Source organism: Lissotriton vulgaris, chromosome 6, assembly GCF_964263255.1.
Source record: "Lissotriton vulgaris chromosome 6, aLisVul1.2, whole genome shotgun sequence".
Classification (NCBI taxonomy): domain Eukaryota; kingdom Metazoa; phylum Chordata; class Amphibia; order Caudata; family Salamandridae; genus Lissotriton; species Lissotriton vulgaris.
The window spans coordinates 61650641-61667861 of NC_141694.1; the positions used below are offsets into that span (position 1 = coordinate 61650641).

Consider the following 17221-nt stretch of genomic DNA (forward strand, 5'->3'; position numbering starts at 1 on the left):
GTACCATATTTACAAGCTGAAATGTTCATGGTGCACCGTATTTACAAGCCTGAAATGAGAGGGAGATTCACTTCACTGTACTGAATTTTCTTGCAGAGGTGGGCTTCCTTAGTATTCTGATGATCTGATCTAGGTTGCAAGCCAACCGGAATTCATTGGAAGAAAAGCTTGTCACAAATAACTAAGGTTGTGTTCTTTGGAGATCCTTGTTGGACTGATAAGTACTTGCCGAAATGTTTTAGTACCTTGAAGGAAAAGCATCCATGAGAGGTTTGATGTGATATTTAAACTCATTACTATAGTCGCTTCTTGTAGGATCCTCCAGGTTAATACAGTCACCCCGTTGCCTGTCAGAAAGGTTGATACGACAGGCGGGGTCAACTAGTGTTTCACTGCTAGATGAGCTGGTTATGATTGTATTGAAATGTTCACCCATTTATGGGAAATGTAACCTGAATGCGATTCATGAAATGTCTCAATGAAATTCTAAAGAGTTAACAATGCAACGCTCTATTTGAAAGCCTATATAAAAGATCTTGATTCTTGGATGTGTGCGTTAAGTAGCTGCTTTACACACAAGCCCCTGGCTGCCTTGCTGCTCGCGCTATGCTTTCCCCTTGAGAGCTGGTGACCCCAGGTCTCACACCCTGTCTGATACTACCTCCTTAGGAAAGCCCACCCTGGAAAAGATTCCCAGGAGAGCCCTTGCCACCACAGGAGCTGTGGTAGTCCTAAGGGGGATTCCCTCTGGATACCTAGTGGTATGGTCCACCACCACCAGTATGAATCTGTGCCCAGATGCAGTTTGAGGATCCATGGGACCAACAATGTCAATCACAACCCTCTCAAAGGGAACTCCCACCACAGGTAGTGGTATCAAGGGGGCCTTTGCGGTACCACCTGCCTTACCACTGGCTTGACAGGTGATACAGGAGCGACAAAACTCCTTTGTGTCCTCTGACATATGAAGCCAATGAAAGTAAGGGACAATTCTGTCCCAAGTCTTGTTTTGGCCTAGGTGACCTGCTAAAGGGATATGTGCCAGTGTCAATAGGAAGCCCCTAAACTTCAGAGGTATAACCAACCTCCTGATAGTACCAGTGTTAGACCTGTCAGCCCTAGGGTGGTCTTTCCCTATTTTTTTTGCCCTTGCCTCATTATTTTCCACTTTTTTTTGTTGGCCTTAGGTCTCTGGGCACCTTCCCATTGCTTATCAATGCTAAGGTGCAGGTGCTCTCTTCCCCTAACATGGCTGCCACTGACCCCTGCTACTGCAGCGTGGTCTTTTTAGGCGCACTCTAGTAGCCAGGAGCTGGCTGGAACCCTTAAACATTGTTGCAATGCCAGCCTGCCCATAGCCAGAGTGAGGAAGCTCCTGGAACCTTCCAGAATAGGGGAGTGGACACCAACTGCCACTGCCAACTGCCACTTGTCGCTATAAAAGGAAAGGGAGGGAAACTTTCTAGTCAGTTGGGGCATCACTGACCTGGGGGACCCTATGCAGGAGAATTAGGGCCTAGTCAGGAACCTATGCCACTGGGAGTGACAGGGCTTAGGTGCTGCCTTCCAAGTAGAGTGAGGAACCCTGAACTAGCCCACTGACCGGCCCGGCGGGAGGGGAACCCAGGGACCACCTGAAGTGACCTGCTGACAAGCCTTCAACTCAAACCCCCCCCCCTCAAGAAACCAAGAATCCACTTCAACCAAAGGGCGACAGAACCAACAAGCGCCAAGAAGAAGCTCACCTGCGCTAACCAGGACTACTGGGGGATCAACCAGGTACTGGACTGTGCTGCACCTGCGCCCCCCCGCCTTCTCCTGGGCCTGCACTGTCCTCCCTAACTCCCCCTGACTAAACTGGTTGAATTGCTGTCCTGCCATATCTCCACTGCCAAATCTGCCTCAACATTGCTACCAATCCCAGCGCTGTGCGGCCCGACTGTTGTGCCCCAGAGACGCCATATCCAGCAAGCGCCTCCCTGTCTGTGACGCGCTGTGGCCCTGCAGTGCTATGCCCCAGTGAAGCGCTGGGACTCTAAAGACAGTTGCTGCCCACGAAGCGCTTTGGCTAAAACTGCCCCTGCAGCGCTGTGAAGTGCACTGCTGAACTCGCCGCCGCCGCTCCGTAGAGTGTTCCCGGCTGCCCCAGCGCCGCTGTCACCACAGGGGGCCCGAATCCCTGATAGGGTCTACCCGCAGTGGCCAGCGATGTCGCGGCGGCCCCCGGTGTGAGGAGAGGGCCGCCGAAAGGTCGTAGTGGGCCGCGCTAGGCCCTGAAGCCTGCTCACCCGCCCCGCGTGACGGGGGCGCCCGGCCGTGTCACAGGCCGTGCCCCCGCCCTCGCACGCCTTCATTGGTCAGCCCATGCCGCGCCTCTCCCGGCAAGGCCCTGGATTGGCCCAGCACCCGCGCGAACCCAAGATCAGGCCGGAGATCCACCCGCAGGGGGCCTGGAGGAGTGTGAGCCCCCTCCGCCCAGTTACAACAGCAGCGCGGGCCCTGTGTAGCCCTGCTGTGCCACGACCGGCCCCGACAGAGTGGTGCACATCGGAGGGCTCAGGGAAGAGCACGAGCCCTCCCCCAGCTTGCCATCACCGCCGCAAGGGCCCGAGGGGGCCGAAGAACAAGGTAACCCCCCGGGGAGACCCAAACTCGCCCCTCTCCGAGGGAAGACTGTGGTTGGGCCCCGTTGGCCCAGAATGACACTGTAAAGTCCTCTGAACTGGGCCAGAGCCCTAAACGACCTTTGGGGGCCAAATCCATATAAAGTTAACCCCCGGCTGAGGAGTAGTTGGTTACTGGCTACTGCTAGGCCTTGCTAGAGGGAATGATATTAGCTGACGTGCCCTGTTCAATTGAAGGGTTTATTTCTATTTCCTACAATGAGTAATCTGGCCTAATGCACTGTTTGCCTCCCTGATGAAATGTTGAATAACTTCTAGACGAAGGGGGCTACAGTTGGTTAATGAAAAGAAATGGTTACTGCGGCTAATGAAATGTTTTCATTTAATGAAATGTTTTATCCTCATTTAATGCACTGCTTATTCCTCCTTAAGGAAATGTTTTATTCTTGCATAAGTAGTTTTATTCCTACCTAGTGAGAAGTGGCCTGATCTTTAATGCCCTATCCAGTCAAGCGTCAGGAAATGTTTGGTTATGACCTAATGAAACCAGTAATGCCGAGTAATGAAATGTCTACACCTGCAAAATGAAGTGCTAAATAAAAGCTCACAGTTATCCCATGAAATGTATTAATGTAGTGAGTAATTGATCACCCTGATTTTGGTCTTAGATAAAATTAATTGATTGAAATCAAAAACTTGCTGGTGTGGTCTCCGTCATTGCATGCATTTATTGTCTCAGTGGATGCGTGTGTTGTGTAGTCACTTTACACCTAAGCTTTCAGGTGCCTACCTGCTCGTGCCAGGCTACCCCAGGGGAACTGGTGACCCCAGTTCCTACAACCAGGCTTGGGGTCTCTACCCTCTGGGTAAAGGAGTCCATCATCCCAGTAGATCCTATGGGACCCACCGGCACTCCCAGCAGCCTCAGCAGCAACTTTTTATCTGAGGGGTTCAAGAGAGGGGCAGCTCAGCTGCTCCTGGCTCAGATCTGCCCTGGATGGGCCCCCTGTCCCCAAGAACTCACCCCGATCAGGCTCAAGCTCCTCTGGGACAGTTCCTTCTTCAGGACTGAGATTATCTCCCTCAAGAGACTGATCTGGATTCTGAGTCTGGGGGGAAGACACTGCCTTACCCCTGCTGCTCCTTTTCTTGGAAGGCGCCTGGTCCATTTTTCCAGGATCCAGGGCCTGCTCAGTGGATAACATGTTTGCCTGTGACCTAGTCATAGCAAACACATATGCAGGGATGCTCAGCATTTCTGCATGAGTCCTGGGTTCCACTTCAGCCCAAGCTGAAGTTTCCAAATCATTGCCCAACAAGCATTCAACAGGGAGGTCTGCACTTACCACAACCTGCTTAGGGCCAGTTACCCCTCCCCAGGTGAAATTAACAAGTGCCAAGGAATGGTCTGTCCTGACATTGCTAGCATTGGTCACTTGGTACATCTCACCAAGTATGATTTTCTCAGGAGCCACAAGATCTTTTGTCACCATTGTGACACTTGCTCCTGTGTCCCTGAATGCCAAGGCCTCTTTTCCATTTATTAAAGGCTGCTGTCTGTATTTGTCCAGATTACTGGGGCTTACAAATAAGGAGCCCATATCCATGCCTCCATCACAGATCAGTACAGCCTGAGTGGGAACTCTGACTAGGCCAGAGTCTACCTCGGATCCCAGGGTTAACCCTACTACACCCTTATTCTGAGTACCACCACTTGGAGCTGAACTAGGGGGAACAGTTGCCTTAGGGGCAGTGGTGGTTGGAGTGGAGTACTTGGACTTGTTACAGTCACTAGTCTAACGGGTCTTCTGTTTACAGATTTGATACCATGGTTTCTTCTTGCCTTTACCGTTGTTGGATTGTGTCTCCCCACCAGTATCAGATTTTGGGGCCCTTGAGAAGACTTCTGGTCTTTACCCTTTTCCCCACCCTTATCAGAGTTTTTAGAATCTTACTTCTTAGAGTCACCACCTTGGTTCTGAACCTTCTGCCTCACCCTGGTTCTGACCCATTTGTCTGCCTTCTGACACAATTCATGGAGAGAGGTCATATCAGAGTCCACCAGGTACTGATGCAACAACTGATTTTGCGGCGCAGAACCACCTCGTGTGTTTGGATTCAGTTACTGTCCTCACATAAAAGCTTACACACGAGAGTCCATCATCTATACATTGACTCTTAATGTGTTAACCTGTCTTTGACCCCTTATTTTATAGTCCTGATTATGGTTAGCATGTGTCTGATTGAGCATTATGTCTGAGCATGTTTCCAATGTTAAAGTTTTGGATAATTGTTGGGTTTGAATGCGAGTGTATGGGACCTGATGTAAATATATATGTCCGTATGTCTGATGTTTCTCACTTTCATGTCATTATGGCTTGATTTATTCCATGAATATTTATTATTAAAATAAATGTAAAGAAATTTTATAAAAACGCCTGTGTGATGTGATGATGATCACTTGTACCTAGTTAGCCCTATGATATGTTTTATTCACTGACCCCATTGGGGCATAGTTTATCTTACAAATAGGCAGGTTGAGTTCTGTAGCAGTCATCTATGTGTTTTTCCTTATTTTTCCTGCCTATCATCAGTCTACGGGGCCCCCTTCTTAGTGGCAACAACTGATTTTGACAATTATTAAGGATATGCTCCCTAATAATTAAATTGTCCAATCCTTTAAAATCACACACTTTACTGCCAAGTAACCAGCCTTCCAGAGCCTCAGTAGCACAATCTATAAAGTCAATCCAGTCTTGAGTCTGTACCTTTTGGGTATCTCTGAACGTAATCCTGTATTGTTCAGTGGTTACGTCAAACCCATCAATCATAGCACTCTTCAAGACTTTGTAATTAACTGCATCCTCTTCTCTAACAGTGAGGTGCGTGTCTCTACCTCTGTCTGCAAAGGAGAGCCACAAGATTGCTGCCCACTGCTCCTGATGGAGCCTCTGTACTTTACAGGCCCTCTCCAGTGCAGTTATCTATTTGTGGATGTCATCCCACCTCTGGTAGTGAGGGGCAATCTTGTTCAGATTCCTATGGTCATGAGTATGCTCTCTACTTCTAGGGACACTTTTGCTGCCACCATGGGGCTCTAGCCCCAACTTTTTAGAAGATCTCTCAAGCTCCAGGGATTCCTTGTCTAAGGCCAACTGCTCTTTCTTGATCCTAAGCTTAGCTTTTTCAAACTCAAGCCGTCTGCACTTTCTATCATAGGATGATTCTCTCCTGTGAGCAGTTGAGTTCCTATGAGAGACAGATGTCCCTACAGATGTACCAGAATGATCAGATTCCTGAGAAGGAGATCTGGATCTTCTAGGTACACTGTGAACTCTTCCTGGTGGAGTGAAGAGAGGACCACAGGGGTCTTTTTTATCCACAGGGAGAATTGGATTGTCCAAATTACAATCCTCTTGATCCTCCTGGCCAGCATTAGAGTCCATGTCATAGAAGTTTTCACTTCCTGGCCTTTCCTCTTCTGCTGTCCCACCCACCTTGCCTGTCTCATCAGACCCTGGGGTCTTTCTGAGATCATCTAACAGAAAAGACTCTATGAGATGTTGAGTGTTTGGGTTTTTCCCTGTCTTCACTCTTCTAGATGCACACATGTTTCTCAATTCCTGAAATGGGACATGGTCATACTTAGTAGGCAAGGAGCCACTGGATTTTGCCCTAGAAGTCATACTAGTGTTATTTGGTGTAGGCTCCTACCTAACCTAGTGGTAACTAAACCCCCTTGTCTTACCCACTCTAAGTTCAGTAGAATTTACTTTATTGTAGACTTGATTATATGTACCTATGTACCTTTAGTGGTTTTCAGTTAGTCACTCAATGAGATTATCTGGTAAAGCAATACCAAGCTTGAATCCTACCCACTGTACACCAATGTGAAAAGTTGGCCTGGTATATGCTGTCCACTAGTTATAGTGGGCACCTTGTACCAGTCCAAATGACACTTATTGATGATTAGATTAAAGAGAAACTTTATTGAAAGCTATCCTAGTGGTAGCTATGGAGAGCAGCCTTAAGGCTAAATCTCAAAGGAATGTAAAATAGCTTGGTTTACCAGATTATAACTTCCTGAATGACCAAAGGAAAGGAGAACCACACAAGATATATATAAAATATATGTATTTATTACTAAACATTCTCTACTAAGCTCTGTATGAGATTAGAGAACAAGGCACACAATATTACAGTACTAGAACAACAGTAAATAGCACAAAACACAGCGAGCCTGAGGGGGAGATCGAACCATATATTAAGAAAGTGGTATAACAACCAAGACTTGACTACACACAGTGCCTAGAGCACGTAGAATCGCTGAGACTCCAAGGAACCACCCAAGGTAGGGACACAGGTGACCCAGGGAGGACGTGTGCAGTGTGAGAACACATCCGCGAGTTCCGTACAACTATGGGAAAGTCGCGGTTGGAATTTTAAAGAATAAGGACACTTAGGAGAGGACTTTGAGCAAACCCTTTCAGACTTAGAAGGTTCCAAGGGCAGCACCCATATGAGCACCGGAGTACTCGTGTTACTTAACCCAGGGAAGCCGGGTGCATAGGTGTCAAATGGTGTCGGGAATCTTCGTCATTTTCAATGGCGTGATGCTGAAAAGTGCTGCTGACGTGAAGAGGAAAAGTGTCCGTGTGATCCAAGCCTGGATCGGAGCTGAGAAGAACCTGAAAGCAGAGGGGACAGAGTCTGATGCACTTACCTGAATTTTAGAGTTTTATATAGCGCAAACTAGACCTAAGACATCGGGTATCAGAGCGCTTTACATGAGCACCAGTTTCCTTACATGAGGACACATTAATTTTTGTTTGGCACGGGGATATTAGGTGATTTGCCCAGAATCACAGGATGTTGAGCATCTTTGCCGAGACTCTAACCCGGTTCCCCAGCTTCGAGGTTGACCCCTCTAGCCGTAAGGCTACATTTTAGGAGAGTAGGAACTGTGTCTTATAGTTACCCCCACTTTTTGCTGATGTTTCACTGTTTTCCTCTTAGTATGGCTGGGATCCTGCTGTTCAGGACCCCAGCATAGCTGCTTACTCCTCTAAATTGATTGCATGTGCTCTAAGTATACTCCTATACTCCAGATTGGATTTGGGGTGCCCTTATAAATCCCTAGTATATAGTATACTATGTCAGCACCGGCGCAGAATTCCAGCTGCAGCTACGGTATTAAGGTCAGATAATCTTGTTTCTTTGCAGTGGTTGTGGATAACTTCTTTTGCTTGAAGTGTAGTGTATCACTTTGTATTATATATGATTTCTAAAAAAGACGAACTAGAGCTCTGTGCACTATGCGTAGGTCAGGCAACTTGAGAAAATACTGCAGTCGCGTCTGGAACATGGTGCTGTCGGGTATGCATTTTGCATCTAGAACAGAGTGCATCAAAACATGTTGCCAGCTATCCAGGAGTGATAAGTATGTTAGTTTACAATCCTGAGACCTGTTCCCATAGGTCACAGATGTATTTGTTCAGGCTCCAACTTTTACAAAGATGTTTCTTGATTACTTTTCAATTTTTTAAACGATGGATTTATGAAATTTTACAATGATTACAATGACGGAGAGATAGAACAACAGTTTTTCTTAAGATTAAGAGCAAATATTTTGAGTTAAGATTCTTTTTTTTTTTAAATCCAAATATTTTTGTACGTTTTCACTTTTTAGTTTGTAATCTACCCAAGCTCAGGTGTGCATTTTTGTACCTGTTATTATCGCTTGCATTGTGCCAGTTGTGACATCACTTACTGCCAAGCGAGCACAGACAGAACACCTTTCCCTCTACTTCCATCCGTAGCATCTAAACTCTTAGAAAGGCACAAAGTCGGCCTTTCGTCACCCCTCCTAGCCCACTTCCACAGTACCCACAGCTCCTCCAAAAACAGAACTCTAACATGCCTCTTAGGCCACCCGCATCAAACAGGCTCTTACACTGTATGGGGAAGAATTGTACCACAGGCCTGGGATCAGAAAAGCTAAATGTCTAACTTACTGTATTTTCTTCTGTGTAGGCTGTATCACCTTCTCCCACTATCTTCTTCTCAACGTACTCATATTCATGAGATGGGTCACCCATAAATCGCCCCTTCACGAGGGAGCACTGCGCAATGATCTCATCAGTAGCTGGCGGTAGAAGACTCCAGTCAATGCAGTTCAAACTAAAAGGAATGTAAATCCAGAAAAAATCATTAGAAAAGATTTTGGTGCCCTCCTGCACCCATGTATGCAGACAACACAACTCAGGCTCGGATTGAGGACATCCCCTGTGCAACCTTGATCCACTTCTTATAGGCAATACAACCAGAAGTATGGCTGGTACTTTTTAAGAACACAAAAAATTAGAGGCAAAATGAGAATCATGAAGTCGAATCCAAAGTTCCTTTTGAAGTACGCAACAAGTCTGTTTGTGCTTGATTGCTCTTTTATTTCATCTTAAGGACAGAACCAACATACACACAGCTCGTTTCGCCCACTCATGGGCTTCTTCGGGCAGTATTATTATAGCAGTAGTAAACCAATGTTAGCACCATTCATCAATAAAAATGTCTCTTGTTGCATCTCTCTCTAAACTTCCTCTGACTGGAATCCTTCACCTGTATAGCATCCCTTTATTATTATTAATTAATTTATTTATACGTTTTATATAGTGCGAACATGACCCAAGTGGGTATCAGAGCACTTTACATACGGTTTGAATAAGACATAGGAACACAGCTCAAGGAGACAAATCAATGTACAAGTAGGTCAATGTGCAACAATAACAAACAAGACATAATGGGGGAACATAGGGAAAAGGCTAGGGTAGAAAGAAAATTAGGGCAATATACATCAAGAACAAAAGAGACATTATGGCAGGCGACAGTAGGTAGCAAAAAATGACATGTAATAGTTAAGATAGCAAGAAAGTCTCAAGGTAAGAGGAGCAAAGCTTCTAGATCAGCACATAGTTCATTAGTAGAGCTTTCACTCCCCTTTTAAAGGCAAATGTGGATGGAATCAGCCTTGTCTCCACTGGAAGGGCGTTCCATATTCTCAGAGCAATGTCAGAGAATGTATGATTGTAGGTTTTAAGCTTATTGAATTTCTTTGGCTTGAGCAGCAAGGTACAAGTGCTCCTTGTGGACCGGGAGCCCCCAGAAAGTTCCAGCTTATTTGTCAGGTAGAGTGGGGTATTAAAGTGAAGCGCTCTCTGGGTCATACAAGCAATCTTTAATTGTGTCATTGCCTCAAAAGGAAGTCCAGTGAGATGTGGTTGGTCTTCTTGGAACCCGGGATGAGTCTCGTAACCGCATTTAGAGAAGCTCTGATGGGGGCTAAGCTGATTTTGGGCAGACCGCATAAAGTAGCACTGCCATATTCTAGTCTGGAGATGACCAGTGCTTGCACTGCCAATTTGAAATCCTCTTGGGGAAGGTAGGGTTTGAGTTTTCTTAGGATGCACAGCTGGAAGTTTGCTCCTTTGGTAGATGCTCTGATGTGCTCTTGCATGTTTAGGTTCTTATCAAGTAGAATTCCAAGTAATTTTGTGGAGTCAATGAGGTGTGGTGTGCAGTTGAGCGTGGTGAGATTAGAGAGATATTTCACAACAGTGGGGGTTTGCCTAGCCGGTGCAATGAGGAGGAATTACGCCTTGATGGCTTTTAGTTTGAGATGGTTGGAGGGAAGCCAGTTTAAGGTTTTGAGCAGGGTTCCGTTGAGTGCATTGATGTCTTTGGGTGGATATTTTCATGTACAGTTGGGTGTCATCAGCGTACATGTGATATTGGATGTTGGAGGCTTCAAGGATTACTGGCAGTGGTTCCAGGAAAAGGTTAAAGAGTGTGGGAGAGAGTGAGGACCCTTGTGGAACACCAAGTGGACAGATACTGGGATTGGATAGAGTCTGATTGGATTGGACTCTCTGTGTTCTATTGTTGAGGAAAGAGGCAAACCATTTAAGGACTGTGCCAGAGAGTTCCATTCTGCATTTATGGAAGTGGAGAAGATTGTCATGCTTGACAGTGTTGAATGCACATGAGATTGAAAAGAAATAATAGGCAGGCTTCATTCTGGTCCAGTAAAGTGAGAGCATCATTCACTATGTGACTGATAGCCGTTTCGGTACTGTGGCCAAAGCGGAAACCCGATTGTAATTGGTCGAGGAGTTGGAATTGCTCAATGTGACTGCTCAGTTGTTCATGAACACATTTCTCCAGTCGTTTAGCCAGGGTAGGAATGTTTGTAATTCGTCTGTAATTATTCAGGTCTTCAGGGTCAACCAAGGGTTTTTTATGGATGGGGAGCACTAGGCCCGCCTTCAGGCAGTCCGGGATCTCGCCTTGACGAAGAGAGGCGTTGATGATCATGGACCAGAGTGGTGCTAATGAGCCTATCATTACTTTATAGAAGTTGGGGGGAGGGGGTCATTGAAGTGATTTGAGGGTTTAATGGTCAAGAGAGTGTTGAGGATGGTATTGTCATTGAGGGGTGTGAATTGACTCCAAGAGGCATTGTTTTTGGGAGAGAAACCAAGCGGGCTGGGAGGGGTGTGGAGAGGGAGGAGGAAGGAGAGGGTAAGAGTAATAGTGAAGCAGACCTTAGATCAGATTCGATCTTGTTCAACTTTTCGAGGAAGAAGTCAGCAACCGCTTCGCAGTTTGGCTGCGGGCGCGCCATGTGCTGAGATTGGGTGGGTGCGTTGTTGGATTGTGTTTTAATCAGCTCAAATAGTCGTTTCGGGCGATTTCTTGCTTTGTCAAGTTGGGCTTTGAAGAAGGAAAGTTTTGTGCTTCTGATGAGTTTGTTGTATCTACTTCTTTTGAGTCTTAAGATTTTTAAAAGATCCATGGAGGGAGTGGATCTCCAAGTGCGTTCAGCTAGTCTAAGGCTGCTTCTGTCCGCATTTAGGCTATCATTGAACCAAGGTTTGGAGTCCTTGGTGGGTATTCTTTTTAGTTGTAGGGGGGCCTTAGCATTCAGGGCCGAGAGCATAGCGTTGTTATAGTGCTCAGTGAGGTCATAAACGTCCTTCATGTATGCAAGCGGCGGAAGGGATGTTATTGCTATGAGCTCATTAGCACTTGCGTTGTGAAGCGATCTTTTCCAATGTTTTGGTTTTAGTGGTTTTGATCTATTGGGGATCCAGCTTTCGAGGATAAGGACGTTTATATAGTGATGGTCTGACCAGTCACAGGGAAGAATAGATTAGAGATGAATGGTGTTGGGGTTGGAAATTATTAGATTAAGTGTCGAGCCTATGTTGTGTGTGGGGCTGTCTTACAATTGAGACAGAGAGAGGTCTGTTAGGAAGTTCCTGAGAGTGTTAACTGCCTGATCATGCGGGTCATTCCAGTGGAGATTGAAGTCCCCAAGGAAGATCTGTGGGCAGTGTCGGCCCAGGTTGGAGGAGATGGTTTCCATAGTTTGTTTAATTAGAGGGAGGTTATCATCTGGGGGGTTGTAGAAGATGTGAAGGTTGTAGAAGGGTCTGTGTGCACTAGTGATGTCTATGCCTAAGTAGTCATAGGAAGAGAGATTAGCTGAGGAGGATTGGTTTGCTGTGAGAGAGTTGCGCAAGATGCAGACTATGCCCCCTCCCGTTTTCTTGACACAGTCTAGTCTTATAATATTGTGGCTGGGAGGGACTAGAATGTCAAGGATAGGACCAGAGGAATCGTTGAGCCAAGTTTCTGTGAGGATAAGGAGGTCTAGTTCTTGTGCAAGGATGAGGTCTGTGGCATGTTTCACTGCTGATCTGCAGTTAAGTAACACGCTTTTCAGGTATGATTTGTGCAGGCTGTCAGTGAGCGGTGGCTGTGTGGAGGGGATCAGCATGAGATTATTGCCTCAACTCTCTATACTTAATGGGTCCCCACTTACCTGTAATGGGTTTTGTCATAGTATGAATGTTCACAGGAGGCCAGATTGTGGTTCGAAGAAGTTTTATTGAAGTACAGGTCACAGAAGTTTGATGTTGTAGCCAGGATGGTAAGTGGACCTGTATGTATCCCTGTAAGTACGCCCCACCAGGAGCAGCCTCCTAGCGGCTCAGCCTGCAGACACCAACTGACTCATTTCACCCATTCAACATTCCATGACATATACAACATTCCACACATACTCAGGCTGAACAGCAAGGGGAAGAAAGAGAGCAGGGAAGGAGAGGAACATTAACCCTACTACATGTTTCCATTCGCCGTCAGATGTAAATGTCACCACGTAGTGCAAAGAGGATACGCCCTTTATAAGTAATGAGGTATCTGCCCTATAACTAGTATTTGATTAACCATGCATGACATTAGGTGGGTAGAGGAAGTGGGGATGGCCTTCCAGGTACCCTTCCTAATTTTCAGTTAATGGTACCTCCCCTTCAACAGTATCCTGCAGAAGGTGACCCCCAATATCCCTCATCTCCATGGTGGACAGATTCACCTGAGAGGCTCACTGTCTTCTCCTCACACATAGAAAGTATTGTATTACCTGTAAACAATGTCCTCCTGTCCTCATAATATCTTATGTAAATGTAAATGTAAATGTATTGCGATTTATATAGCGCACGTATCACCCGAAGGCATCAAGGCGCTTGCCTTGGGAACCCGTCCTGGTATTCCCTTGTGAGATAACCCCAGCAGGGTATCCACAAGGTGAAAGCCAGGCATCCCGCCGCGAGGGGCCGTAGTGGAGATTAAGCAAGCTATTGCCCAGAGTCGCAGAGTGTGAACCCGTGAGTCGAGTAGGCACCGGAACGAGAATTATCGAGTCTGTGGAATTTTTGAGCCCAAGACCCACTGAGGCGGGGAATTGAACTCTGGTCCTGGACCGATCTCAGCTTCCAGGTCTGCCGCCTCTAACCCCTGAGCCACACTTCTCCATTATCAAGAATAGGGATGTCCATCATATCAAATCCAGCCTGGTGGGTGGTAAATTAAATGCAAGATCCTATGCCTTATATAAATTCTTGACAAAAATGTCATGTTCACATTTGAAGGCAAAGCCGGACTCTCTCGTGTGTCTGCATAGCAAGCTATGGCATGTCTTGCCTCTAGAACAGGATATTTTACCCTTTCACCTTTGGAGGCCTCGCTCCTCTTCCCCCCTTCTTGTGTCAACTGTTCACATGTAATAACTCTCCATCACCCTTTCTTTTTCCATCCCTGTGACCTACCTAAATGTTCCAATTATTGCTCACCTAGGCAGCACCCCTGGTCTAGAGAGATCTCATTACCAGCACAAACAGGTGAATGCTTCACTTGCAGAGCGATGACCCCGACCCTCCTTAACTTTGGAGTCTCACTTGGAACATAGAAGCATTCAATAAACCCTTGCAGTGCTCCTCTCCACGCCCTAACATGTCTTTTCTCGCCTACAACCCATATTTATGTATGCATTTTTATATAGCATGTACATAATCCAGAGGTTTCAGAATCGCTTTACAATACACTGAAGTAAATTACATAAGGAAAGAAAGTGACATGGTAGTAGGTATCACTACTTATGTGCACAGCAGTTACTCCTGATGAGAGTTACAGATTAATGGGTAACAAATTCACTGAAGATTACATATTAGGATAGGGTAGAGCGATCGAGGTTACACAAATATATCATGTTTACAAAATTGAGACAGGTGGTCGTCGTCGTAGCTCTCGTGATTGTCATGAACAATCAGGGACATGCCCTGGAATGAGGGGGCGTGTGCCTGGCGGGGAGCTCACCTGCTGAGCACCTCGATGGATCACAGCTATTTGGGGCCCTCCCCAACGTCCCCAGACATAGTCACCATGTACATGCCCCTCGCTCCCTGTGGCCGCTGGGAGTCCCCTCCTCGTGTCGGCGCCCCCTGGCTCACCTGTAGAGTGTCTTGACGCCCCTCAGCTGCTCCGGCTCCTCTTCTTCGGGCCCCGGTTCATCCTCACCCCTTGCTATGAAGTAGTCCCCGCGGAGGCCCACGATGCGGCCCCAGAGCAGCACCCGGCGGTAACGGTAATCCCTATGCATGAGCACCAAGGAGGAGCGCAGTGCGGTGCGCTGCTCGATGCTCAGGACATTCCCGCACCCCGATACCAGCTCCAGGGAAGCGTGCAGAGTCTCAGCCTCCATCCTCGGCTCTGTGGCGTCCTGAGCTGCCGCCGTCACCAGGGGCAACCGGCGCCATGGCAACCGCCCCAAGCACCACCTGTCTTGTCGGCGATTCCCGTCCCAAGATGGCCGCCGTCAAATGTCAGTAGAAGCTGCGCGCCACCTCGCCCTCATCGTTTCAAAATGTCTGCGGTAGCGCCCTTTACGCATGTCACCACTTCGGCCATCTTGTATTGGGCAACATGTGGCCAAACGGAAGAGCATGGAGCAAAACCCACGGACGCTGTGCTCTGGACGTCTACATACGTGCCAAAAGATCCGAGTCTCGTTGCTAAAATTGCATCTGTTTCAATATATGCCAATGGGGAAAATACATTCCTGTGGTTTTTTTCAAAATCCCCCTCTTTACAATTTATAATGTTGGCATGTACGCATCTATCAATCAATCAATTTGTATTTATAAAGCACGACTCTGTCACCCCTAGGGTTTCTGAGCGTTGTCCTTTGTCTCTTATGTATGTCGAAAAGAAGGTTCAAGCATCCACCATTCCTTGAAATACATCCTACAGGTTTGACATTAAGGCAGTTTTAAATGGGATAGCGGAAAATAATGTTTAGCTTAAAAGCATCTAATAACCATAATAACGGCCAAGGGTCTCCATCTTTTAAGAAGAACCTAAGACAAGACACTACTTTTCGTTTGGCAATATATCTGTTTTGGGGTATGAATATGTGCAAACGCCCCAACAGCAGTATTTACCCTCATTACATAATTTTGACTGCAATGTTTTAGCCCTATCTACATGGAAGTTGATTTTCAAAGATCATATCCAAATGTGGCTTATTAGTCTCCTGATTTCTCGTTTTTAGGTTGAGCCTGGGTAGCGCAGGAGCTGCGCTGTGAGCCATGCTTTATTATAGTATGCACTTGATGCCCCGCCCACTCTCCTCCCATATTTGTCATTGGCTTATGTCATTGCCCTTCGTAAATCCTGGCTTCTGATTCGTACATAGGCTTGTTAGTCCCTCCGTAGTACCGCCTTGTCTTCATTTTTAACCTCCCATGAGGACTGGCCCTTTTACTTCGGTTGTTACACGGTCTGCTAAAGAAGTTGGTGAGCACTATTTTCTTTAATGCTCTTCCCTTATTCCACCCACGACTTCGCAGTACCCACCTGCTTTTTAGGTCTCGGCTATAACGAGCTGAAAGCGCGTTCTCGCCAGAGAACTATTGTCGGCGTCTCAGCACTCTGAGAACACCGAAGTGAGACAAGACCTGGCGCAGCGTTTCCCCATAGGATAACGTTGTGCGCGCGGCCAGGTCTTGTCTCCACAGTGCTAATGCAGCCCGGATCGCGACGCGCGCCTGCTGGAATGCAGGGGGAGTCTGCATACCAGCGCGCGGCGCTGCTAAAGAGGAGACTACTCCCATTCAAAGATGGCCGCCGTAAAACCTTCTGCAGTATTCAGCACGATCATGCTTACCAATGCGAAAAACCGAGGGCTGTTCTGACTGCCTCCAGGTTTCCGGGGGTGGCTGCTACTCGGTCACGTGAGCACCTCGTCACGCAGGGCGGAGCTCCGTGGGCCTAGCCGCCGCCGCGGTCTCTGCGCTTCCGTCTGAAGCTGGTTCTCTCTCTCTATCGCTCGACCAAGCCATGTTCACGCTGCTGCTGTATTGAGAAGAAAGCAAAGCCCCGCCTGGCTGTGGTGGGGGGGGGAATGATCGCTGAGAACGTTAACTGAATCGTTAGATGCGTCTTTGCCAATGGACATCGGAGAGGGCAATGGCCCTCGAGTCTGTGCTGGTGAGACCCTAATGCCATGCTGAGAGGCATTCCAATGTGACCCAGAATTACTGCTTTCCGTGAGCAGGGAGCCCGGCTCAGGACCCCGCACTTATGCTTTAGTGTGTAAAGTAGTAGGACCCGCCTGGATGGACCCGGGTCTCCCGGTATGTTTGCAGCACTGCCCGGCATCAAGCTCTTACTTTGTGGCCCAGCAGGCAAATGACCAGTGATCATAGCGAGTCCCTCTGCTCTCCGTTGAAATGCTGTCTCTGTCCCAGCGCAGCTCTGTCCCAGCGATTGCTTTCCGAGAACCAGGGGCCTTTGTTCCGGGTCGCAGCAGGGTACGACAATGCCTCGACCCTGCATCCCTGCCGAAACAGAAACAGCAACTCCTGGATAGCGCTGCAGACTCAAACGTGATGGACTCCGCGAGTCTCAGCGCGATATTTTCAGCGGGACAGAGCTCGGGGCTCACCAACACATAACCGCAATATCGCAATTTATCTCCACCTCCAGCCATTCTAAAGAGCCCGCCACAGTGCTCCGATGATGATAACACCCGGTCGTCTCAGGGGCGCTTCGGGAGCATCAATGCAGGGAAGCCAGGGGTTGTGTCCCGAAGGTCCAGGGTACGAGATGACCGCTGGACCAATGTGCAGGTAGGCCAGTGTAGGGTCCGTCTCAGGGTCGTGTCCTGAAGGTCTTGGGAACAGGATAAACCGCCAGACTAG

At 47.5% G+C, this 17221-nt stretch overlaps 1 protein-coding gene across 1 annotated transcript in view; it reads right to left on the reverse strand.

Annotated features, from left to right (window-relative positions):
• Nucleotides 1–14752, reverse strand: part of RSPH9 (radial spoke head component 9) — a 60741-nt gene extending 45989 nt beyond the window's left edge. The window contains 2 exon segments of the mRNA XM_086925585.1: nt 8639–8804; nt 14471–14752. Coding sequence (XP_086781711.1) covers nt 8639–8804; nt 14471–14721 — 417 coding nt within the window. The 5' untranslated portion in view covers nt 14722–14752.
• Nucleotides 14753–17221: the final 2469 nt, after the last annotated feature.